Here is a 24,536-nt window from a genome sequence, read left to right on the forward strand (position 1 = left end):
GAGATGGAGAGAGGGAAGGAAGCTGCAGCAAGATAGGGTGGAGAGGAATGGAACCATGCAGGGGATGCTCAGCCTGAGCAGTGTAGACCCTGACACCGCTAAGAAGAGTCAAGGCAAAGGTCAAGAGAGAATGAGCAAACCAGGACTTGAGAAGAAACTTTTAGTCAAATGCTTTATTACAGAAATAACTTAAAACCAAACAGGGTCTCATGCTACTTTATTCCACCTGACAGCGGTGTACAACTCTGATTTCGAAGGAGGTAGGTCTTAGCAAACAGAACTACCACTCAAGCAAACAGCAATATTCTGCAGCAAAGGGAGTTCAAGCACAACAAACACACTTCAGCAATGCTTTGGCTGCAGCAAATATCAAAATGTAACACAGTCCCTAAATATAACCCCTCCTATTCTCCTATGTGGGACAGCACAGCTCCCAGCTTATCTTTAGAGCTTCACTGTGAGCACAGGTCTTTGCTGAAGCCTGTTTGTGTTCCCCCCATCACTACTAACATGTAGCAGTACAACAGGGAGTCAGATGATGCCCAGAAAGGAGCATAACAGATCAGATGAGCCATTAAGCAAGCACTAAACCAGAGAGAAACCCACAAAGGACAGAAAAGGTGCATGAGAAGCCTAAGTTTGCTCCTTGCTTAGAACTACACAAAACCCAATAAAACTAGATGCAGTAGGACCTTGTAGTTCCCAGCATCGAATCCTGGAGAGTAATCCTCCTCACAGAGATGTTGTGTAGAGCCAGCATCCCACAGCACAGCACATAGCTGCTGGGCAGGGCAACTGACAAGTGTCTTAAGGCTGTAGTTCAGAAAGGACAAACTGAAACAGTCTCACAGATGCTGCTGCAATTTCTCCCTCAACACAACCAATGTTCCTGGCTACAGCAAAGAAAAGGGAAAGCAAAGGAACTTTTGGAAAGTTCAGGTCTAAGGCATACTGAATCAGACCCAACTACTGTCTCAACAAGCTTCAAAGCAGCCCAGCTGAGCCTCCCCAAGAGCTACAGCAACAGGCAGCAGTCCCTGATGAGATCACACACAGCAGCAGCTTTGCCTTCAACCACCACAAATACTGGGAAAAGCTCTCATGTTCTTCTCCAATAAGCATCTTCCTTGTAAGGAAGAATCACGCTCACACCAACGTGCTATCAAGCTCACCTTTCTCTTCATTTTGCTGCAACTGCTATGATGAATAACACAAAAAGGGCTCCTAATGGTAGACACTGGATAGGAGACGGGCAGGAAAAAGAACAGCAAGGGTCTGTCATGACAGATCTAACTCCTAACATACATATGAATCCAAAAATATGCCACTTCCATTGGTTCAAGCTAGGACCATTCTGTAAGTGCCATTCACTTGTTTACAGTCTGTTGGAGAAGAGCCTGAAGTACAGAAAGAATAGAGCGAAACAAGCTTTCAAGGCACAGCCCTGACAGAAAGAAAAACTCCCAAGAGCTGTCCAGCAAAAGGAGTCAACCAGAGACATGGGCACCACAGCCAGACACAGGCACTGCACAGTGACAAGGGCAGATCAACCAGCTTGCCTTTGAAATTTAACAAGCCACTCCAGTTCCACAAAAACTGGACTACACCTCCATGAAGAAACAGCGATGCAATGCTAATACAAAGCAGAAAAGGACAGACTACAGTTTCTAGACTCACCTGGCAGTGTATTCCTTCCTAAGTTGATTGGCAGCTGGATGATGAAAATACAAAAGATTTCAAGGAAACACAGAAGCCTATTGGGTCAGCAACGCAGGAAAAAAAGCAGAGGAGAGAGGGGAAAAAAGGTGGTGGTGTGACAGAGACAGAGAGGAAATCACACCAGTAAATGTTATATGCTCCCAAACAGAGGAAGACAATGCAATGCTTTTCCAGCATTCACTTTCTGCTTTGGTAAGATCCGAGTACTTCAAACCATCTATTTTCTTTCACTCCCCTGATGGGCCCCCCACGTGTCCTCAGGTCTCTCCCTCTCACCCTGCCCTTCTCTGATCAGGCGATCTTGGCCAGCCATTTCTCAAGGTCCTCAAAGTCAGCATCTCCCTCCTCTCCCTTGCTGCCACGAGCACTGCACTCCACAAACTCCACCTTCATGGGCAGCTGAGAGAAGTCGAAGTCCTTGCCCTTCTTTCCCAGCTGAGCAGGTCCCCCAGTGGCTGAGGCATCCAAACTGGTGGGGGCTGCAGAGCGGGTCACTCGTAAGGTGTTACTGCAGAAAGAGAAAGGAGAAGATCAGGAACTCAAATAGCAAAATGACACCTACATCATAAGCACTGAGATGCTTTGGTTTCAGCTGTCAGCAGGACATCAGCAACCCCAGGGACAGAAGGCCCCAGAGGCATACCCATATCCCTAACCCACGAGGCACAGGCAGGGACAGGCACTTTGCCTACTTGTAAACAGCTGCTACAAGGCACAACTGAGAGAGATTCAAGAGAAAGACAGATCGTGGGTTTGGTGAGAGAAGCAGAACTTCTGAAGAGACAAAGGCACCTTTCCATTGGTAGGGAATGAACCCAGACTGTGAGAGCTGCTTGTCTGACTACAGCTAAAAAGATGTTTAGCCCACAGTGCTCAAATCTGCACTGTTTTGACAGGTTACCTGGGAAAAGAGGCACCCAGGACATCAGGGATCATGCAGATCTTCACCCCATAGCCACCTTAACGTGCCAAATACTTCTGGAGACTGAGAGGTGGATCGAGCCTCCCCAGTGCTCCAGTGAGCAGTGCCTGGCCAAGGACCCCAGGCTGCAGCACTGCTGCTGTTTCTGCCCTTCATCTTGTGGCAGCATCTCAGCAACCCGCCACCCATATGAAGGGAGGAAAAACCTCACTGCTCACACTCAGGCATCCTGCTCCCACAAAGTATAAACTAGAGGCAGCACTGAAACAAACAGCAGCATGAAAAGGGCATTGAGGCACTGCAGTTTGACTGCTTCTAGTGTCCCAAAAACCAAGCTAGGGAAGTCAAGTTGCATCAGGCACGGATGCAAACAGCAACTTCTACCATGGAATTTGCCTTGCAGAAGGGAAGGTCAGGTACTCAGCAGTGAAAAGCAACAGTACAAATCACCCTGCTGCCACCCACTGGTCAATTTGGCTAGTGACAACCGCATCCCAGGAACACTCATTTGGATGCCAAAGAGTTACAAATGAACCACGGGGCACTGATTCTCCACATTACAGCTTTAAGGAAGCAATACACCACCCATCTTCTTTTTTGTCAAGCCAGGAACATTACTAGATCTTAGTGCTTTAGCAAGGACATTCTTCCCTCATCCTGATTACACCTACACAAAACAGACTTCTCCTTTTATTCATTGAGCACAGAAGTACTTAAAGGACTCACTAAACATGGGCAGGAGACAAAGGAGAAGACAGAAGAAGCCCAGAGGATTTAAGATCCAATTTCACACTTACAGCTCTTTCTCCAGCTGCTGTTGAATGAGTTTTGCAGACTTTGCCATTGTGACATCTAGAGAGAAAACAGAAAAGGAAATAATTAGCTCTTTGGTATTATGTCCAGATTAGCTTCCTACTCCGAAAGGTACAGCAAGGCTTGATCATATCATGCTGTCATAAGACGTAATGAGACAACAGCAATGGTGTAAGTGTTTGGATAAGGTACAGAAGAGCTTTAGATCTGTGGGCATGAATGAGAGCAACCCCAGAACCCAATTCAAGGCAGGGGATTAGTTTCTTCTCACAGTCTGGAAACAGGGCACTAAATCACTTCAAACAAGGCCCAGCATGCTCACCTGTCCTGGCATTACAGAGCTCACCACAATGCCTTCTAGAACTTGAAGGCTCCAAGATGCTCCTATGATACTGCAAGAAAAAACTAGAAAACCAAACCTGGCACTGGTAGAAAGTTTCAAATTGTCCTACAAGGATCCACACCTCTGCAGGAAAAGCTGTACGGATTGACCACTTAAGCCTGTCTAACGATCTCTAGCTCTTCAAGTGGTGCTTTTCTCCTAAGCTATTTGACGTATCTGACCTACGAATTCTTCCAAAGGCTGCTAGAAATGTTCTTGCTGAGTAGTCCAAGTCTACAACTAAATTTCTGTCTTCATTTTGCTGAAGCCCTGAAATTCTGAAGCCCTAAGAAATTCACCGTGTGTGGTGTAACACTATAATGTGATAAAAAACAAAGCAATGACAGCAGGGTAGCAAAGTCCCAGGCTTCAGCAAGTGAAGATAAGCCCCAGTGCAGCAGCCATAGACACAGAAACAAAGGAAAAAAAAGCTGCTTATCTGCAGGCCTCAGGTAGGCAGGGAGCTCCTCTCCAGCAAGATACCCCCTCCTCTCCACTGCCAACCCTTAAATGAGGTCTGGGAAGGGGTGCATCCTGGATCCACCCCTTGCAGCCACTCAGGTACACTGCATGCACCTGAGCTGCCCTGGGTTGGCCCTGCCTTCCATCAAGTGCTCAATCACTGCTTCAGGCCATGGCTTAGCATTTCTGCTACACAGGGCATTAACTCTAATAATTATTCGAGGACCGAATCACCACTCCCACCTGCAGGGCAGCAGCCAATACCTTGTTTATTGCAAGCGATCAGCAGCGCAGGTGCATTTTTGAGAACAGTGCTGTCAACCAGGACCTGGTACAGGAACTCAGCCACATCCTTCACCTCCCGCTGGAAGGCTACGCTGTCCACCACAAACACAATGGCCCTGAGAAAAAGAACACATGTAGGATCATTCTGTAACACAAAAAGCAGGTCAGCAGATGGGGACTGAAATACATTTCGTATTGATATCCAGCAGGAAACCCGTTCCCCTCTGTCCCAAAGACATACTACATGTCCTAAGCCTCCCCAAGGCAGTGCTCTGACTCCCAGGGCACACACAGCACAACCCCTACCTGGCTCACTGCACCCTCTGTGTCTCATCCCTGGTACAAACATCAGCTGGCCCCACCAGCGCCCCTGTCCATCTCCACATTACCTGGCTGCAGCCTTGAACCTCTCCAAGAACTGAAGTCGCAAGCTTTCGTGGCCTGGGAGGTCGATTAAAGTCACATTAGTGCCCTGGGAACAGAAGAGAGGAGGTGTTAACAACACTTACACCAGGAATAACGGCAATCACACCCCACAGAAAACCAATCTGGGAGCAGATTCCAGTCAGCTTGTGCCAGGGCAGCAGCACATGAGTGAACCTCATGCCGGACAGAAGTGTGTAATCCACCCCATAATGCAATCTCTCCACCACCCCCAAAGATTCTGACAGGCAAAGGAAATAGCTGAGGAACAACACTCATGGACAGGACTCTGTAAGGACGGCCAACACCAGCAAACCATGCAACAGAGCTGACTACCAACCACATCACAGCATGAGTGACAAGCCTTTGTGAGTTCCTTGGTCATTACACCAGCAGATTTACTCTGTCTCTGTTATATCTCTGCACAGCAAAATCACAAACTCCTGTTCTGCGCATCCCTGGTGCAGAATAATAACCCCACAATCTCTGAATGGGAATTTATGTGAATTCAAGCTGCAAATCAACCTAAATACTCAAAACACCGCTGGGAATAGCATAAGAACAGCCTTGCAAGATGGTCTTTGAATCAAAAGCAGTGAATGTTTCTCTTTCCACAGGCTATTAGACAGAAAAAGCAGTGATATGAAAGAGAACAAATGCCTCTCACATGCTCCTAATTGAGATGTAGCCACTGAGGGCCACATCAGCATTCTCAGGGTAACATCTGTTGTTACTGAGAGGGGGGAGGTTTCATAAGATCCCGTCTTCTGGGCTGCTTTTGTGTCTTAACACAAACTTCCAACCAGAAAAGCAGCATCCCAGCACCTCTCCTTCAAAACATCTCCTGTCTACTAAGTCCCAGAGACACAAAGAACTCTGCAGTCCTTCTGACTGCTGTTAATCCCTTGCTCTTACTGTCTTTAATAAAGACGGTTAGAGAAAAAGGCAGCAAAGCACCCTCTGCTTTCACACTTCACCAGCAGACACCATGCTGCCACCTCGTGCTTCACTGCCACGTGTGAGCCCGGCAAGAGACAGAAATGCTTCTGAAACTAAAAAGATCACCACAGAACAAAAGTAAACCAGGATGTGAAAGGTAACTGAACCCCCCTGGGGACTTTTTCCTTTGCAAACCTTTCTACTCCAGCTCAGCCATTCTCCCTGTGCACTAACTGAAAGCTGTACCATAGGTACAGGCTATGGGAAGCCTGCAAAGCACAAGAGGCACGAACGCTCACCTTGTCGTTGCTCACTCTGTACACAGCAGCGCTGTCGGTGATGGAGGTCTGAGTATCTCGGTACCTGCCCGTCAGCAGCTGCGTGGGGGAGAACAACCCTTATAAGCACCCTAAAGCCGCACGTATTGGACTGAGCAGGGCCCAGCTGAGCGCTCACCCGTGCGAACAGCAGCGTCTTCCCCGCGTCGCAGAGGCCCAGCAGTAACACAGCCCTGCGGCTGCTCCGTGCGCCCTGCGCGAGCCTCCACAGCACTGCGGGACAGAGGGAAAAGACACTGAGCACCCGCCGCTTCCCGTTACCTCCTCCCCCCCGCCGGGCAGCGACTCACGGAGAGTGAAGGCGACGACGAGCAGCGCCACGAGGACGGAGAGAGCGGCAGGGCCGGGAGACTGCAGCTCCCGCCGCAGCGAGTCCAGGTACGGCTCCACGGCGCCCGCCATGATGGCCCGCGTGCACACGTCCACACCGCCCTGCTTCCGCTTCCGGCTTCTTCCCCCCCACCAAAACCATCATGGCGGCGTGATGGGGGCGGGGGTGGCAGGGAGAGGTTGTGCCACACAGAGCACGGCACAGCTCCATGCACAGCTCCATGGCAGTGAGCACAGCCTAATGCTGGAGCTCAGGGAGCGCTGGGACACTGCTATGAGACATTGGGTTTGGAGCTGATGATCCTCCTGGGTATATCCTCCTTGGGATATCCTATAGATATCCCTCCTTAACAACACGTACACTTTCATGGAGGAAATAACACCTGCTAATTGGGATCTAGGGCATATTCAATCCATTTCGCTTCGAAACAGATTGAATGGGATTTCTCTCCATCAGGAGAGGGGTGGTCAGCAGGGATAGGGAGGTGATTGTCCATCTCTACTCGGCTCTTGTGAGGCCCCATCTGTTGTACTGTGTCCAGGTGTGGAGCCCTCAGTACAAGAAAGACATGGAGATTTTGGAAAGGGTCCAGAGGAGGGACAGGAAGATGATCAGGGGGCTGGAGCACCTCCCCTATGAGGACAGGCTGAGGGAGTTGGGTTTGTTCAGCCTGGAGAAGAGAAGGTGGGGTGACCTCACCTGCAGCCTTTCAATACCTGAAGGGAACTTACTGCCAGGAGGGGAGTAAACTCTTCGAAAGGGCTGATAATAGCAGGACACAGGAAATGGTTTTAAGTTAAAAAGAGGAAGATTTAGGTTGGATGTTATGGGGAAGTTCTTCACTAGGAGAGTGGTTAGGCCCTGGAACAGGCTGCCCAGGGAGGTGTGGATGCCCGTCCTTGGAGGTGTTCAAGACCAGGTTGGACAGGGCCTGGGCAACCTGATCTAGGTATGTTTGGTGGCCCTGCCAGGCAGGGGGTTGGAACTACATGATCCTTGAGATCCCTTCCAACCCGGGTCATTCTGTGATTCTGTGATTCTCTCATGGGCAGCAGGAACCTCAAATGGCATTAGCCAAGTTGGTGCCTGACACTGGTCTGCATCAAAGGGTGCTGGGGAAGGAATGTGTTTAATGACTTGAGAAACCTCAGGAAACGCATTTAGATGTTGAGATTTTATTTCTTGCTGTGGCAGGAGCAAAGAAGCCACGTTCAGAGTGATGAGGAAGGGCAGAGGAAGCAGCAATGGCAGAGGGCCCTCTGCACATCAGTGTTCTGTGCGGGGGGCACCGGAGGAGTCATGGCATGAAGTTTCCTCCCCCTTCAAAAAGGGCCCTTCCCTCCCATCACTTGTCCTGGAGGAAGGTGCACACCTGGAGGAGATCTGAAAAGGAAAAGGGAGAAGTTCAGACCTTGCACTGAAACAGCAAGAGCAACACAGTCCTGTCCCACCAGCATGCACCCAGCCATGCCAACATGGTCACAGCATGGGACCATGCACCCCACCAGGAGTGAGCCTTAACCACAGATGACACTGAGTGCACGCTAATGGGACACAGGGGGTTATTATACTGCTTCTCAGTTTGCCTGCTTTCTAAAGGGGATTCTCATTGACAACACAGCAATATATTTCCAATCCAGCTTCAGTTTGCTCAAGAAACTCTGGGAAAAGTATAAAGAGAGCTTCAGGAGTTACCCTCTTACTGTACAATATGGACTGTGCCTATCTCTGAGACTGAGCACTGCAATTAACTGATGTTGGTTTTTGAGGCTGTTACATTTACCTGATGGGTTGCAGGTATTGAGGCTGGAAGTCACGGAATAGTATTTCTCTCCGAGGAACTCCCTGTATGTTGTTCCTTGGCGGAGTTTAACCAGGCACTTGGTTAAGTCTTTAAACAGAAGATCTTTGGTTTGAGACTCAAACATCATGAACTTGGTTCTCTCGCTTCCAGTTACTCCAAACCGTTCCTGAAATGAAGTCATGAGGAGGTACATGTATGTAAAAAGTAGAAAGAAAGCAAGATTTAGCTTGTACAAGCCTCTCAGTAGCAGTTCTTCACCACAAAGAGCTCACTGTCCTAGGGAGCCATTCTACCTGCCTGTAGGAACAGTTCAGGAGGGATGGAGGAAGGGGAAGCTTAAGGGATGATGCTCTGACCCTGTATCAGCAAGTCAAAATCTACCACGTTTTGCTGACTTGGTGAAATGCAGAGCATCACTGCTCTAAAAACATCAACACACCATGTAAAAACCACCCCAGAACATTCCTTGCACTGTCAGCACCACCAACCTCCTGCCTCTCCATCAGCTCCTGGATTTTTTTTGCTTTCTCTGGGCGCACAACCACAGCATGGGTAGGAACTTCAGCCAGGTTGCATTCCCTGTAATCCATGACATTTGCCCGTCTCCCGTCGGTACACAGCAACTCAAAGTCATCCATTTGCAGATCCTTGGCCCACTCAGCTTTGTTTTTGCCTATGAAGGGAATTGATTTGGAGCTTCAGAGATCTTGTGCAGCAGAAGCACAGTCACACTGACAGCAACCAGCAAAGTGTTTGTCCCTGCATTGATGTGCACTGACCCTCTGTGTGGACTGAAAGGGATGCAAGTAAAACTCAGGAGCAGTCAATGGGCTGAATCAGACTCTCAGAGCAGGCGGGCAGGTTGTTACATCTTTTTCCATGTATTCCCCCCCCCCCCCATACACAAGCTTTGATAACTTCAGCCACTGCTTTCAGAAATGGGACCTGAGCTTTTCCATTTCAGGCAAGCAAGGAGCTAGAATACTCTGCAGTGGTGCTGAGGGAAGCAGTTGTGGTTAATAGGGCACTGCAATAAATGTATATTCAAAATGAATGCTTTGGGAACAGGAAGGATACAGACAGGGGGAGGCAGCCCACCCAGCCCCATGCAATAGGATCACCACGTACCACCAGTGTTTTCCTCCACAATGGAATGCTTAATAAAGGCCACATCACCCTTCTCGACCAGACACCTGTATAGTACAAAGAGAGGAGGTGCACATGTCAGTAGCCATGTAAATGCCAAACTTGCATCAAAGCGACTCCAGCCCTGCAGCAGGGTCTCTCTGCTATTAGATGCAATTGAAACAAGATTCATTCCCTTTCTAAATTCACGCCCACTCTGAATTACCTGGACTTGAGCTGTTACTGTGTCAGTAGAGGGGAGAAAGAACCAGGCGTGATGTTCGGACCCTTGTCTTTTTAGGGGGCTAAGCACTACTTGAGCATCACTCCCACCTACCGTAAAGCTCCGGTATATCCAAAGTATTTCTCGTGGCTGCTGGCGACACACTTCTCTGGAGGGATTCCCCCAGAGCCTTCACACAGCTGGCAGAGGCGGGAGTCGGGAGGGGAGCCGGGAGCACAGCCCTCGCTGAAGTATTCATCTGAGGGCAGGAATATGAGAAATTTGCTTTCCCCACTCTAAAGAATCAGGGTCTGTTTTCACGACACGTTATGGGCAGGTACAACCATGTATGGCAGGATTATGAGAGCTCAGAGGGAGGAGGAGGCCATAGAAAAAGCAGAAAGGAGGTTGGAGAGGCTGAATAAAACTTACTAACACCAGCAGGTCCCTGAGGTTACATTTCCCATTAATAATTATATGTTTATTTTTCCTCAGTTCATAATTTCACATTATTTTTGTTGGACCGTAGTTCTCATCAATTGGAAGTTGGACGTATAAGTTGAGCTGCAGACTTTTAACCCACTGTTCTCAAGGGAGTCAGATCAGACCCCTGAAGACTCTTGAACTGGAATCAGCCTCTGTTCCCTGCTCCCAACCCTTCAGGAACTCGTAAATCCACCCTTCACCCCCACGCTGTGCTTTGCAGAAGGAGCAGCCTGTCCTCCCACTTGGGGAACGCTTTTTGGGCTGCCAAAAGGGGAAAGGGAGAGATGTGAAAAGAAAGCAAAGCTCCCCAAATCAGCTGTATCCTGCTTGTAAGCAGTCACCATCAGCCTGAAACTTTGCTCAGTACTGTCTTAAGTAACAGACTCGTTTCATTTTCCATCTCCAAGTGAGAGTCTTCGAGGCACGAGAAGCTTTGAAAGCGGAGGATGTGTGACCAAACACTTTTCCTCATGGATTTCTGTCTCAGACAAGTAGATGCACGACCTGACTCACCAAAATTGCAGCTCCCTGTCTTGTTGTGAATCAAGCCCATGGGGACGTTCCAGCCAGCAGTCCTACCCACAGCGGTGTGGCATGACTTCTTGCCCTTCAGACTGTTCCAGTCGAAGCCGCTGCCTTTCTTCACAACAGCCACAGCAAAGTATGATGCTTTTGGGAGAAAGATGGAGGAGAATTAAGGCCTGACCCCAGAGTTCCACTGCTTTCCTTTAGCAGAGCGTCAGCAGAGGGCATCTACGTGCAGCATAGCAGAAATATTTTGTGCTTATTAAGGATTAGCCGCGCAGCAACAAGAGAATAGTTTGCAGATGTGATGCATCTACTCCCACAGCACTCCTGGGAGATAATTATCCCTGTCACTTCTCCCCCACTAAAACTCTGGCACTTGGGTTTGCAAGAAGGCTGTAGCAAGATATATATAATGCATGCCTCTCAAATTCATATCCGCCCTTCAGCAATGGATGAAATCTTCTCTCTTCTTGGTTTCCACTTCTATGAAAAGCAATTCCCTAAGGCTTCAGCACAGACACCCTTTCCCTTTTGCAGCCCTGACTGCGTCATGGTGTGGCTCCAGAGAGCCACAACTCCACACAAATCTCTGCAGCTATTGGATGCTTTGCTCTGATCAGCAGACCCTGAATTTTCATGTGAGTGTTCAATTTAACACCCAGATTTTTAACATCAACACTGTACACAGTGGGTCTTACAAGACTCTACATAGAGACTTGGCCATGTATTCTCAACTCGTGACTGCACATGTATTTTTCTACTTCTATCCAAAAGGACTGTTTGCTGCTCCTCTCTTGGGAGTAATTACCTGTTTGTCCTGCTTTGCCGCATTGGCTTTCATCTGTAGGAAGGAAAAAGAAGATATTAGACAAAAGAAACATAAAATCCCAAACTGAATCAAGCTCACTAATTGCTCAGGTAGCTTTTAAGGTAACATCGAGTGCATCAACAAAACGAAGAGCAGCTCGGATGCAGCACCAAGGCTGCCTTATGGATTTCAGACTAAAAGCAGCGCTTTTGCTTCAGCCCTGTCCACCCTGCAGGGCTTCACTCACCGTCATATCGTTCTGCCATCACTGGCACCAGGCCACAGACACCAGCAGTGTAGACCAGGCCTCCATCAAGGGTAACAGCATCTGCTTCACCTTTCTGCAACAAAACCCGCATAGGAATGAAATGACACTGTATTTCACCCCAAATGACACTGTATTTCCCCAGAGCAGCCCTTTTCAGAAACTGGATCATAAAATATGTACTTGGTGGGAGGAAAACAGGCTGGAGGAAAGGGGCTTGAGAAGCCATTCTTTGCATAGACAGATGAGTTGTGTCTGATGCAGCAAGAGGGAAAACTATGGAGGACTTGCAGGTCCAACCCGTCAGACCATATCTCCACTTGGCAGAGACAAGGCATTAGAGCCCTGCTGGGCAGCATCATCTGAGAAAGGGACATGCTAACTGCAGGAGGGTCCTCTCTCGGAATCCTGCAGCCCTATGTATATAACAATTCAACACTGTATTCAACATTTGCAGACTCTGGCCCCACATCTATTCCCAGGCTGAAAAAGGCAATTCTACTCTCCACCTGAAAGGAACCCAGGCTGAAGGAAAGGAAAAAAGCCATACCATGATCTTAATGATGCAGTCCTTTGTCTCATCTACCACGGTGCACTCCACGTCCCCGTTGCTCACCACACTCCAGCGGTCACACTTGCTCTTCTCATCCTTGCCTACTGCACACCACTGGATCCTGTTTTCTCTGGGGCTGGGGGTCAGCTGATCTGTAAAGTCAGCCAGGAAGAAATAATAAGTCCAGAGCTCTGCGGAACCACAGATCAGGTGGGTCTGGGGGTGATTGTGGCTCTGCCATGAAACCCTTTGTGCACATCAAGAAGAGGATCTGACCTCAGAGCCTCAAGATGGGGACCAGGAGAAGCACAACCTATATTTCTGTGAAGCAGCACTTGAATAACCTGTTCTGATGCTACGTGAAGTCCACGCATCTCCTTCCACAAACATCAAAGTGACTGATCTTATAACAGCGATCTCTGCCAGACTACGGATTTTAAGTGGATTTTGGAGGTCCTTTGCTGGACCTCTGGCTCAGAAAACCAGCTTGGAAATATGTGATGAGTCCAGATGGAAGCAATGCACCCTTGCTGCTCTCATATGGTAAGTTCTGGGTTTGATGTCTTGGCATGTTCCTTCTGATCCTACACTCCTGCATCCCAGAAACAGCTATTCCGAGTAGCAATTCTGAGCGTGCCAATTCCCTTCCACCCACACAAGCCAATACCTTTCACACGAAATACGTCATGCAGAACACTCTCTAGACTTGAAAAAGGCCATTCCCACCTTTCCTCATGCTCTGGATGGCACTGTAGTACTCGAAGCCCAGGTAGAGCTGGGTGTCCATCAGCGAGGGGATGCGCTTCAGCATTATGGCAGAGTCTTTGAAAAGCAAGTCTTTGAGGACTGGGTCCTTCTTCCCAGGTGGCCCAAAGAGGTGGAAGTTACTCTTGGTGCCCACGCCAAAGTCAGTCTGCCAGGGGAGAAAAAGGAATCAGCCAATAACACTCCAGAGCACTTGGAAGGTGAGAAAGAGCAAGCAAAACCAGGGGGCTGTGGAGGGGGGTGGCAGGGGAAGGAAAGCAGAGCTGGAGGATACCTGTGCTTTTGAGAGGAAGTTCCAGATATCTTCAACCTTGCTGTCATCCCGAGCCACAACGGCGTGAGCAGCCACTCTGGCCCAGTTACAGGTCTTGTAGTTGTCCACAGGCTGTCGGCTGCCATCCAGGCACAGCAGCTCGTACTCATCCTTCTGATCTGGGGCATTTTCTGGATGGAGGGAAGAACCATGAGTTGCATCTCCACCAAAATACACAAATACACACACAAAAGCCCGGCCTGGGGCAACTAGGATGAGCTCATCCAGTAACAAATCCAGTGGGTCAAATATGAACAGATGGGAGGTTTTGGACCGACTAAGGTTTGCAAAATGCAGACTAATGCCATGATGGAGGGGCAGCAAGAGGTCAGACACGAAAGGAGAGAAACCAGTGATCCGCAGGCCTACCTTCAACAGTTGTGTGCTTCACAAAAGCCACGTCTCCTTTTCCATCCTTCAGACATCTGTGGGTGGAGGAAGCAGAAGAGATGTTAAAAAAAAACAAACACCAACAAACAGACATTGTGGCTTCCTTAGCTCCTGTTTCAGCAAATTGCTTTGGCCAGAGCTGCAGTCATAGAGCAGTCTTCCCCAAAACGTTATGATGGCGGAGAAATAATGGCACAGAAGTGATCCTCAAGAAACCCAGTTGGACTTATAGCACAGTGCAAGCACTGCATGCTCCCAAGCCTGTGCAAAACAGAACTGCTGAGCTCACATCATAACACCTGCCAGTCATTACTAATTGGACTGCTAATTACCAGCAGTCCCAGCTGTTTTCAGCCCCTAGTTACAACACAGCATTGCTTGTCATAATGGAAAAAATAACCAATCCATTCACTCACTGGAAAGCTCCAGAATATCCAGAATAAGGTGCATTGCGGGCACACTTGGTTTTGGGGTCCCCTTTGCACTGACGGCACAGTTTTTGCTCAGTGGTGGCACCGGGCACGCAGCTGGCAGAGAAAAACTTGGCCACCGCTGTGGGTGAGAAACACACAAGAATTATCTTAAAACTCACATCCACAATGACCTGGGTTGGGAAGACACCCAATAAATGGCTTGGCTGCTCTGTGAGCAACACTGCTTTCAGCTTACCACCCCCCCTAAGGCTAATATCAGCCCATTTCTCTTGCTTTACCTTGCTCCACCGAGCCTGAGTCTATGCCTTCCCACTCAATGTCCCCCCTGCGGATGAGGGTCCCGATGGGGATGTTCCAGCCCACAGACCTGCCCAGCCCCGTGTGGCAGGAGGTTTTGCCCCGCAAGTCGTTCACGGTGAATTCGGTTCCTTTTTTCACAACGGCCACAGCATAATAGCTGGTTGTAGAGCCTGCAGGGGAGGAAGCAAGAAGAAAATGATGAAAAAGCAAGAATTTGGAACATCTCAAGTCCTGGCAAAGCTCTGGGTTCAGAGAATAAAGAGCTGCACTTCCAAGTAACATTCATAGTCTGCTCACGTTCCCAGCTGCAATCCCACTATTGAACCAGCACTGCATATTGCAACATGGAATAAATAGTGGCCTGAAAATGCTATCCCATGCAAAATGCTGTGTTACTGCACATGCATTAGGTTGTGAGACCTCAACAGTTCTTTTGGCAACTCTTCGGTAGGTCTTGCCTCAAACAGTGCTGCCTGCTAAAGCAAGCACACAAGCCTTATAGTGGTAGAACAAGGGGGGATGGTTTTAAAGTAAGACAGGGGAGGTTTAGGTTGGATCTTAGGTGGAAGTTTTTCACCCAGAGGGTGGTGATGCACTGGAACAGGTTGCCCAAGGAGGCTGTGGATGCCCCATCCCTGCAGGCATTCAAGGCCAGGCTGGATGTGGCTCTGGGCAGCCTGGGCTGCTGGTTGGTGACCCTGCACACAGCAGGGGGTTGGAACTGATGATCATTGTGGCCCTTTTCAACTCAGGCCATTCTGAGATTCTACGATACTGATTCTGATTCTAAAGTTTCATATTTGGCCTTTAAAATGACACTGCCTCTGTCACATTACACATTAATAAAGTGGCTGAGCTCTAGGAATGGTCAGGAATGACTCAGCTGTGTTGCTTTGATCCCGAGCATTGTGTACAAACAGACTGACCTCCAGAACAGAGGTCAAAAGGGATTGGGGGCTCTGGGTCCATGGCATTGCTCAAGGTAATAAGGGCAGAAATGGAGAAATAGTGTCCATCTGGCTCCCAGAAGAAACAGTGGAGGGAGGAAGGACAGTGCAGGGAGTGGGGAGGAATGAAGCAATGGGGCTAATTCTTATCAGACAAGATTGTGGCAGAACTCTTTTATGCCTCTTTATATTCTTCCTGTGCATTTCTGCTACCACCATTTAACCCTAAAAACCCCGTGAGAAAACCTACCTTCAGTGTGTTCGTAAACCTCAGCAGCAATGGCCTTCAGCTTGTATGGGGCAAGGCCTGCCTCAAACACGTGACCGCCATCCAAGCTAATGGCATCTGCCTCGTTATTCTAAACAAGAGAGTTCAATCAGATATTAGGAAACATTTCTTCTCAGACAGAGCAGTGAGGTATTAGAACAGGCTGCCCAGGGTGCAGTCACCATCCCTTGGAGGTGCTGAAGAACTGTGGATGTGGCACTGAGAGGGCATTATGGGGTGGGCTGGGGTTGGACACGATGACCTTAAAGGTCTTGACAGCCCACTCACCGCAATGGCTTTTATGCAGTCAAGATATGTTGCTTTCTGCACACAGGTCAATGTAATCCTCTCTTGTTGAGTGAGCTCCTTGAGGTTGTTGCATTTCTTCTCTTCTGGAGAGGATATGGTGCACCATCTGATGGTTGTCTTGGGGGGAGCAGCGAAGCACACAGCTGTGGGGAAAAGCAAAACGATCAAACAAACAACAACAACAAAAAAAAAAGGAACAGAAGGAAATAGTCTCAGAGAGGGAGAAAGGCAAAAGGGGAAGAGAAACTGCATCTGTCTCCTCGCAGTCATGGCCCTGGGTGAATAGCAAGACGTCCCCTGCACACCTCCAAAGGAATTGCTCCTTTGGGAGCACCTAGGAGGACACCCTGCCCCCGGGTGGAACAGCACTGCAGTCCCAGCAGCCTGAGCTCTCAGCAGCACCCAATGGAGCAGGAGGACAAATCCACACGCTTCAGCAGAAATCAAACCCAAAGCACCGTGCAAAAGCAGAAAGCAAAGGCAGTCCCACTGGAGCAGTCTCGTTGCAGATAGTCCCAGTGGGATAGCAGCTCTGGTCTGGGCAGACTGCGTTCACCACACTGCCATGCACATTAGCCTGGCAGCTGATGGGATGCATTCACTGCTGCACTTCTCAGCTCCATCAGCACTCCTAAGGGCAGCAGTACTGTATGCCCTTCACTCCATCCAAACTCCTCTTCTAAGAGCCCCCCAAAGCAGTAATCACTGCTCTGAGATACTGCATCGGAGCACAGACTTTCACCCTCTTCAGCAATCCAAGCACTAGAAACACTGAAATCACGCAGATAAAGTGCAGATAAAGTACAGATAAAACACGCAGCAGGTCTCATAGCAGAGTGGGCAGCCTGTGCTGCACGGTTCCCTTTAGCTGTGCTCCCTCCTGACTGAGCCCCTGGACGCACACTTTGCCTTCTCCAGACACTTACTGGCACACTTTGTTCACCCTCTGGTTAACCCACGCTGTCTGCATTTTCCTTTTTGCCTCTGAAACATTCTCTATTACTGGCTTTAGGAGGCAGAATTCTGCCCACAGACACCTCCCTTCCTCCCACACTGACTGTGGTCACAAGAGGAATTCTAAGCCCTAATTCCCACTGCTGCAAGCTACAGCTTTCACATTTTGGTTGCACAGAGCTGCCTTAATGTGCTTTGTGAGGCTGCCCTGGTCCTGCTGGAGCCTGGTTTCACAAGCAGGTGTGGTGGTGGGGGTCTTGTGCTGGGTTCTCCCCCCACGCAGAGATGCTCCCCTCACCCCCTGCCGAGCTGCTTCCTTAGGGCTCAGGCCAGCATCCTTATGTGCAGATACCCTGAGCTGCCTATGCAAGCAGCTGGCAGGTTCTCATTGCTTCTGCCCACTCTGGCACACTCTGCAGCTCTGCAGAGCAGCTTCTCTGAGGGTAGAGCCTCCTGCAAAGCTGAGGCCCTCCATTCCCCCAGACACTGCCTTCCATGGGCACTTACCCACTATCCCCAAGGACAGCACGGTGCAGAGGATGAGCTTCATGTTGGGTGTTGAGGAGGGGGAGCAGCGGTGTTGGTCACAGACCGTCCCCTCGGGGTCTGTGATGGCTCTGGAGCCTCTTTCTTCCCCTTTTATAGAGGAGCAGCCCTGGCCGTGTTTGCAGAAGCAATGACCTAACGCTGTTTGTCCTTCCTTGTTTCTCAATAGCTCCCAAGTTGCCCCCCTCCCTGGCTCGGCCCATTTTTAGGAAGCCTTTCACTCTTTGGCACCAAAACCCTTCACAGCCAGGAGCTGGAGGCAGGCAAGGTGCTCTTTGTTTTAACAAGGGGCTTCAAATGGAAAATTCCCAAGCTGTGACACGTGAGTTCCCCTGCAGGCTGCAGTGCTACGGGAGGGGCTGTTTTCTTTGTCGTGGCCACCCCCTGCCTCGCACAGCCTAATTGCAGAAAGTCCCCACTGAATCCCTCGCTGAGCTTCACGTGTTTGCCAGTAACTCTCACTGCTGTGCCCGGCACCCTCTGGCTCACACTCTCCCTTTCACTCTCTTGGCAATGGTAGCAAGATCCAAAGGCAGTAATGGCCCTCGCAGATGGGCTGGAGAGCAACTTGTGCAGGCAGAGGAGCAGCCAGGCAGCTCAAGGGCAGCCTGCAGCCAGCAGGAAGCATTGCACATCATCTTCCTCACGCTGTCATGATGAACCTGGAAAGGAATGCTGAGATCAGGGCCCTCTTCTTCTGCAGACCCTCTCCATCTGGTTCTGCCAGCACACAGAGCTGGGTGCCGCTCCACACGGGAGCAGGGCAGGTGGCTCTGGGGCAGCCAGACCCGGTGTTGGGTCAAGGGCATGGTTCTGTGCTCACATCCCTGGGAAGAGGGCTCTGGTGGACCTTTGTCAATGACCATCCATCATGCACCAGATCCTGTCCTACATGCCACTGTGGCTGCTTGGATGTCCTTTTCAGAGGAGTGCTTCCCACCAAAGGATGCAAAGAGCTGAATGCCTTCCCATGGGATACCAGGAGGGACAAACTTGGTGCATCCAGCTTCCGCTGCCTTTCCAGTGTCTGAAGTCCAGTATCTCACATAAATACAGGCACAGGGTTCAACCGATCCTACTAAATGCATTCCTCACTGCCTGCTTGCACAGCTTTGTGCCAAAGGAGAGCTCTTCCTGTGTCTCATATGAGCCCTATTAAGCTGAGATTAAACAGCAAGAACTGATCCTTACTAACAATGGAAATTCTTGTCTTCCAAGGTAGGGGGTCAGTGCTGAGCCTCGTGCAAGCAGGAGCTGCTTGATCAGGAGGAGAACTAAGGCAGTTCTTCTTGGACTCCAGCCTTGTTGTTCAGGAAGTATCAGGTCTTCTCCAGGATGTCTTCATGAGACATGCTGGGATATTATTGCCCATCACAAATCCGTTTTGTCGCAATACTGCACTGCACATCCTGGTTCTGTTTTCAGAAAGAAGATGCTGCTAAAAATTACATGAAGGATGAAGAAATACCAATAAACACACCCTCTGGCCAACTGCAGGCCACTGGCAATACACAAACACACATCACCTCCAGGAGAAGAACTGGGCTGGGACCCAAGCTAAGTAACAACGATGGCAAAATAAAATCACTTATTTTACATCTCCACGTGGAAAGAATTATTCCTCTAACTCCATGTGGATATGCTGCAGTTTGTGGTTGAAACCGGGTTGGAGTTTTGGCCGTGTCCTAAGGAAGAATGCTTGCTGCGATTGGGCTGGGATGAAGCTGGTGCTGGCACGGTGAGATTGGCTGAGGGCAGAGAGCAACATACGCCAGTGCTGCAGGTTTATCTGTAGGGCTTGGCTTGTTTCCCTCTGGAAACGGGAATATGTAGTTTGTGGCTCAGCTGTAGCTGGAACCTGCCCATGACAAAGGTACCAATGTGGTCAGATCCAACAGCTGGGCTCCAGTTCCCATCCCATGCTGTCCGCAGGTCATGTCACAGCAGGTAAAGGCAAGGAGGGCAGCCTTTAGAAGACTGGAAAAGACCTCTAAGATTCCCAAGCCCAACCACCAACCCATCAAGCACACTGACCACGTCCCTCAGTGCCACATCTCCACAGTCCCTTCCCCTCCCTTTTCCAGACCTCCCTCCCTGCTGGTACCCCAGGGGGCACCTATGCCTACTGCAGCTGCTTGACCCCCAAGTCATCACAGTGTTCCAGCAGCAGTGCCAGCCCTGCCAGTGTGTCCGTGCCCAGCAGTGACTGAGACCAGCCTGGCATTCCCAATGCCTGACGAATGCCCCAAGATCATCCTTCAGTCTTTCCAGAAACATGCTCCCAACACCTCTCTGGACCCAGAAGTCCAGAGTCAGTGTGGTTAGTTTGTTTTCAGGAAATGCCATGAACCTGTTTCCCCACTGATTAGGAGAAATGCTCGGTGTCAGGTTTGGGCTGTGTTGCAATATGCTGTTTTCTACCTGAGATGAGCCAAAGTGGCCGGTGGAGAGTAGGAGCAGATGTTGCTTGAATCAATATTTACTTCTAAATATTGCTTAATTTCTAAACCTCACACAGCAAACAAAGAGCCCTCTGTCCATTTTAAGCAGTTCTTTATGCCTCAGAGCACTAAGCCCAGCTGCAGGCTGTAGCCTCTTGCCTGGAGCTGCTTACCGTGTCATACCACTGCAGGTTTGCATTTTTGGCTAGGTGCTAATGCTGGCCTGCCCAGGAGGTACCAGTAGCTCAATACTTTCTGCCTCAATACTGTTCAGTATCTCTGAAGGACAGTGTCACAGCCCCATAACCCTAACCCTAACCCTAACCCCAACCCAATGCATGCTCTCCTTCCAGCAGATACCCAGCATTGGTGAGAAAAAGGTTTTGCTGATGGAGAAGCTGCCTGCTTTCAACCAAATCTCCAGCAATCTCCCAGCCCCACTGCTGAGCTCAGCAGTGATTTGTGCTCTGCTGCCAGGGGTCAATGCAAACCTCTCTTAGCCTCTTGGCTATGTAATTAGTGACATTCCTTCTAATGAAGGATTCCAGTTTGCTTGATTAACCCAAAGGTTAACAGGGTTACCAGCAGCTCTGTACAGCCCTGGGAACTGCAGCTTTCATGGGGGGCTTTGGGAAGGGAGCACAGGAAGGAAGGCACAGAGGGCTGATGATTCCTGCTGGATTCACGGAGCTGCTGGAGCTTTATTCATACCTCCTTCCTGGGTGTTTCCTAAAGACTGATGGGAACAAACCAGCAAATATTGATAATCAGGAAAGAAAGACTATCGATATCACTAAGTTCTACCAACATGTGCCTGTGGGGAAATGCTGGGCCATCCTGGAGGAAGAGAACATAAGAGAAGGTGGCTAATTTCATGGGGGCACAAAATGGCTGTGGTTGGGCTTTTCTGGCCCAATCCCTGCTCTAGCAGAGCCACCTGGCTCAGGGTGCCTAACACCACATTGTTTGCAGTGGAGAGGGGAGCTGGGGATCACAAGGACATCCAGGTACTGGGCAGAAGGAGCAGGAGCACAGACATTCCCCCATGGTGACAGAGTTCAGGCCACTGGCAGTGTCCATGCAGGAAGGGGATAGGAGAGAGGTGGTAGCAGAGAGGATCATTGAACATCACAGCCAGACTCAAGGTACAGCACCTATACAAGGGGACACTCAGCTACGTCTTCTGTTTTGGGAGCTCCTTCAGCTGCTGTTTGGACATCCTGGGGCTGGCAGTGCTCAGCGCTGCTGGAATGGGCCCAAGGAGCAGGGTCTGAGCCTCTTATCGCCCTGCACAGGCCATGGGCAGCCCAGCTGGGTTGGCACAGCCCCCATTGTGTTCAGCTGCAAGACAGCTCTGCAGCCAGAAACGAGGTTTGGGCATCAGGTGAGCGGGAAAGGGGTCAGGTCACCAATAGGTTGACATGAACTCTACCATTAGCTGTTCAGCCCCTTTCCAGTTAGCTAATTCACGGTAATCATTAATACCAAACACCCATCCTCATGCAAAGCCTCACAATGGCTCATTTTTAACCTGTCACCGCCACCACACGTTATTACACGTGTCCTGGCCAAAGCCACCTTCCTTGGCAGCAGTAAATGCTCTTATGGCAGTCCCATCCCCTGGCTGATCAGCAGTGATTTTGTAACCAACAGAACATACATTGGCCAGCATTCCCTTCCATTTTGTCATTCTAAATCAGCATTGAAGGGAGTTAATGGAAACTGGGCTTCGGAATAACAGCAAGGCTTAGTCTTTATTAGAGACCTTTCGACCTCTAGTTAAATTAATTTTTCTCTCTGCTTGAGGTTCTTGAACGTGGCAAGGGCAATTCAACAGCCATGAGCCTCATACGGTGCACTGTTCTCTATGGGTTAGGGTCCAGCACTCCTTGCACAGCCAGCAGAGAGGACTGGAGAAGACATCTCTTCCCTACCAGTGATAATGCCCACCACAGCACCAGCAAGACCTCCCCTGCCCACATTATGTCTCAGGAGCTCTCAGGCAGCCTTGACCTTTCAACCAACCCTCCTTTCCCTCCCAAGTGGCACAGGAATTAGTTTCCTGGTCTTCAGTCAAGATGTTCCCAGCAAGATAAAACCCTGGCACATGTGGGGAACAGCTCCTCCCGTCCTTAACCATGCTATTCCTTGCTCGTATGATCACAGGATGGTTTGGGTTGGAAGGGATCTTTAAAGATCATCTAGTTCCAACGCCTGGCTCTCAAACTGCTCTGTCCCTTCCAGAAATTGCTGTTTTGCAATTTGGTAAATAATAAAACTCTTAGAAATACCAAGAGTCCTGGGAGGAGCAAAGTGTGGGAAGCAAAAGGCCAAGCTAAGCAGATTTCAAATCCCCTCCTGTAGATTTTTAGACACCCCTCTCTCCCCCCTTGCCCTGGCAATTTAATCCTCTTGGGCATTTCAAGTTATGGGGATAAAGGAGAAGAAATCCTAGGGAGGTGCAGGGGCTTCAGGGCATGTGTCTGACTGGGGCTGGCTCCAGGGACAGTTTGGTGATGAAAAAAGGAGAAAAGAGGAGACTTGTGGCTGGAGGTGGCTTTGCTGAAAGTTGCATAAGGTGGGGGTAATGTGGTTTCATGTCATAGTTTAATGATAGGTTATACTATAGACAAAGGACACTGCATGGGGAGAAATAGCGTCATGCCACCAATCTTCTTATCCCAGAAAGAAATGAAAATTAACTCCTCTGGGGAACCGGCAGCGAATAACGGTAGTGCCCATAGCCTTAGAATCATTAAGGTTGGAAAAGACTTTTAAGATCATCAGACCCACCAACAACCCACCCCATGTCCCTCAGTGCCACATCTCCAGGCTCTGAACAACTCCAGGACAGTGACTACCCCACCTCCTGAAAGATGCAAAATGCCTTCAGTAATCACCAGTGTGTGGTTATCTGTGCAACACTGCATTAAATGTTACTCACCAAAAGGCAGAACACGGTCCTGACCTTGGAGTGGGGCAGTGAGACCACACTGAGCCCATTTACAGCCCGCTTTATTTTGGGCAGTTGTGTTTTGTGCATTTATGGCAGCGATGATTTTGTCACCAGCCCAAATGTTTCTGCTGAGTGCTGGCTCTTCAAGGAGTCCCACAGCTCTGAGGAGACAACACCCTGCCTTCTAGAAACATGCCTTGGAGAAATAACATGAACAAACAGCAAGAAAAGCTTTGTGAAGATCCAATGGCAAACAACACATTTGTTCCTCTTGCACATTCCCCTTGATGTGGGAAATCCCCACAAAAAGACCGGGCTGGCCTTGCATCAAGGACATCTCGTTTGTGTAATGGCAGTGCATGCCAGGGGAGCCGCAGCCATCAGCCCATCTCTTCTCCTGCCTCATATAAAGGATGCTAGCACAAACAGGAGCACTGCAGACACTGCAGTGGGGCTTTTCCATAGAAGCATAGAATGTCTTGGCTTGGAAGGGACCTCAAAGATCATCTGATTCCAACCTCCTTGTCGTGGGCAGGGCAATCAGGTTTGTTTTAATGGAATAACTTGACCAGTAGAACGTGAAGGTGTTACCTGGGGAGAAGCAAAACAATACAGGTTCCTCTCACTCTATTTCAGCCCTCTAATATGAAATCTGGCCCTCCTCTGCTATCCAAGGGGTATCTTCAGAGGGCAATCACCCTGCTCCAGCAATCTGCAGTAGTGGGCACACATGGTGGCTCCCACTTGTCATTATCAAAGCCAAATTAAAGGACTGACTGATGACAAGCCAGGCTGCCCCAGTATTAAGGACAGACATAGGCACCAGGAGCAGCTCAGCCCAGACCCAGCAGAGGTTAACACATTGCAGCATAAACCAGGGTTAGGTCCACTGTAGTCACAAGCGCCAAAGTACAGGTTGCTCATTGATCCGACTGCCACAGTGTAATTCCTCCTGGTCACAGGTGACCGCTTAAAAATAAAAGTGGGGAGGCAGAAAGGCAGGGCTGGAGGGTACAGGAAGCATGTCCTGAGGGACACTGCTGGGGCATGCTGATGGAGAGAGGTCAAGGCTGCCAATGGGTCCTGCCTGGCTCATGCACTGAGCAGCACCATGGGAGCATGGCACCCACAGCATGCTCCAGGAATGCAGGAGTTCTGGTTACCATCAACATTTCCACCACTGAAATCCAAGCAGTTCCTTCTAGCTTTGTTTCCCTCCATCTTTCCCATTTCCTTTTCCCTGCTGTGAGTCGCGGGAAGGAGGAATTCCACCTCACACTGCTCTTTTCCTGCTGTCTTCAGGAGACGTGCAGCTATTAAACCAGACCCCAAATCACCCCCCACTACCTCATCTTCTCTGCCTCATTTTACATCCACATCTCTAGATCTGAATAGGGTTATATGTGAGGACCATACAGGGTCCTGCCCAGGGCAGGTGCATGCAGAATGAGCCAGGGAATTGCAGGTAAATGGGAGAAGCCCTTTGCTGCACTGTGACCTGCTATAC

At 49.6% G+C, this 24,536-nt stretch overlaps 2 protein-coding genes across 2 annotated transcripts; both read right to left on the bottom strand.

Moving 5' to 3' along the window:
• Positions 1-146: 146 nt before the first annotated feature.
• SRPRB (SRP receptor subunit beta) lies at positions 147-6,721 on the bottom strand. Its single transcript, XM_015871179.2, has 7 exons — positions 6,574-6,721; positions 6,402-6,496; positions 6,245-6,322; positions 4,973-5,055; positions 4,563-4,699; positions 3,439-3,493; positions 147-2,227 (listed from the first exon to the last, which is right to left on the bottom strand). The coding sequence occupies exons 1-7, from the start codon at positions 6,683-6,685 to the stop codon at positions 2,011-2,013; spliced, it is 777 nt and encodes a 258-aa protein (XP_015726665.1). The 5' UTR covers positions 6,686-6,721; the 3' UTR covers positions 147-2,010.
• A 1,048-nt stretch (positions 6,722-7,769) lies between these two features.
• Positions 7,770-17,725, bottom strand: TF (transferrin). Its single transcript, XM_015871233.2, has 17 exons — positions 17,594-17,725; positions 16,112-16,275; positions 15,806-15,914; positions 14,587-14,778; positions 14,291-14,426; positions 13,854-13,909; positions 13,446-13,615; positions 13,133-13,319; positions 12,404-12,558; positions 11,836-11,929; positions 11,589-11,621; positions 10,766-10,921; positions 9,881-10,025; positions 9,547-9,611; positions 8,907-9,091; positions 8,398-8,584; positions 7,770-7,997 (listed from the first exon to the last, which is right to left on the bottom strand). The coding sequence occupies exons 1-17, from the start codon at positions 17,634-17,636 to the stop codon at positions 7,960-7,962; spliced, it is 2,115 nt and encodes a 704-aa protein (XP_015726719.1). The 5' UTR covers positions 17,637-17,725; the 3' UTR covers positions 7,770-7,959.
• Positions 17,726-24,536: the final 6,811 nt, after the last annotated feature.

This window comes from Coturnix japonica, chromosome 9, assembly GCF_001577835.2.
Source record: "Coturnix japonica isolate 7356 chromosome 9, Coturnix japonica 2.1, whole genome shotgun sequence".
Taxonomy (NCBI): domain Eukaryota; kingdom Metazoa; phylum Chordata; class Aves; order Galliformes; family Phasianidae; genus Coturnix; species Coturnix japonica.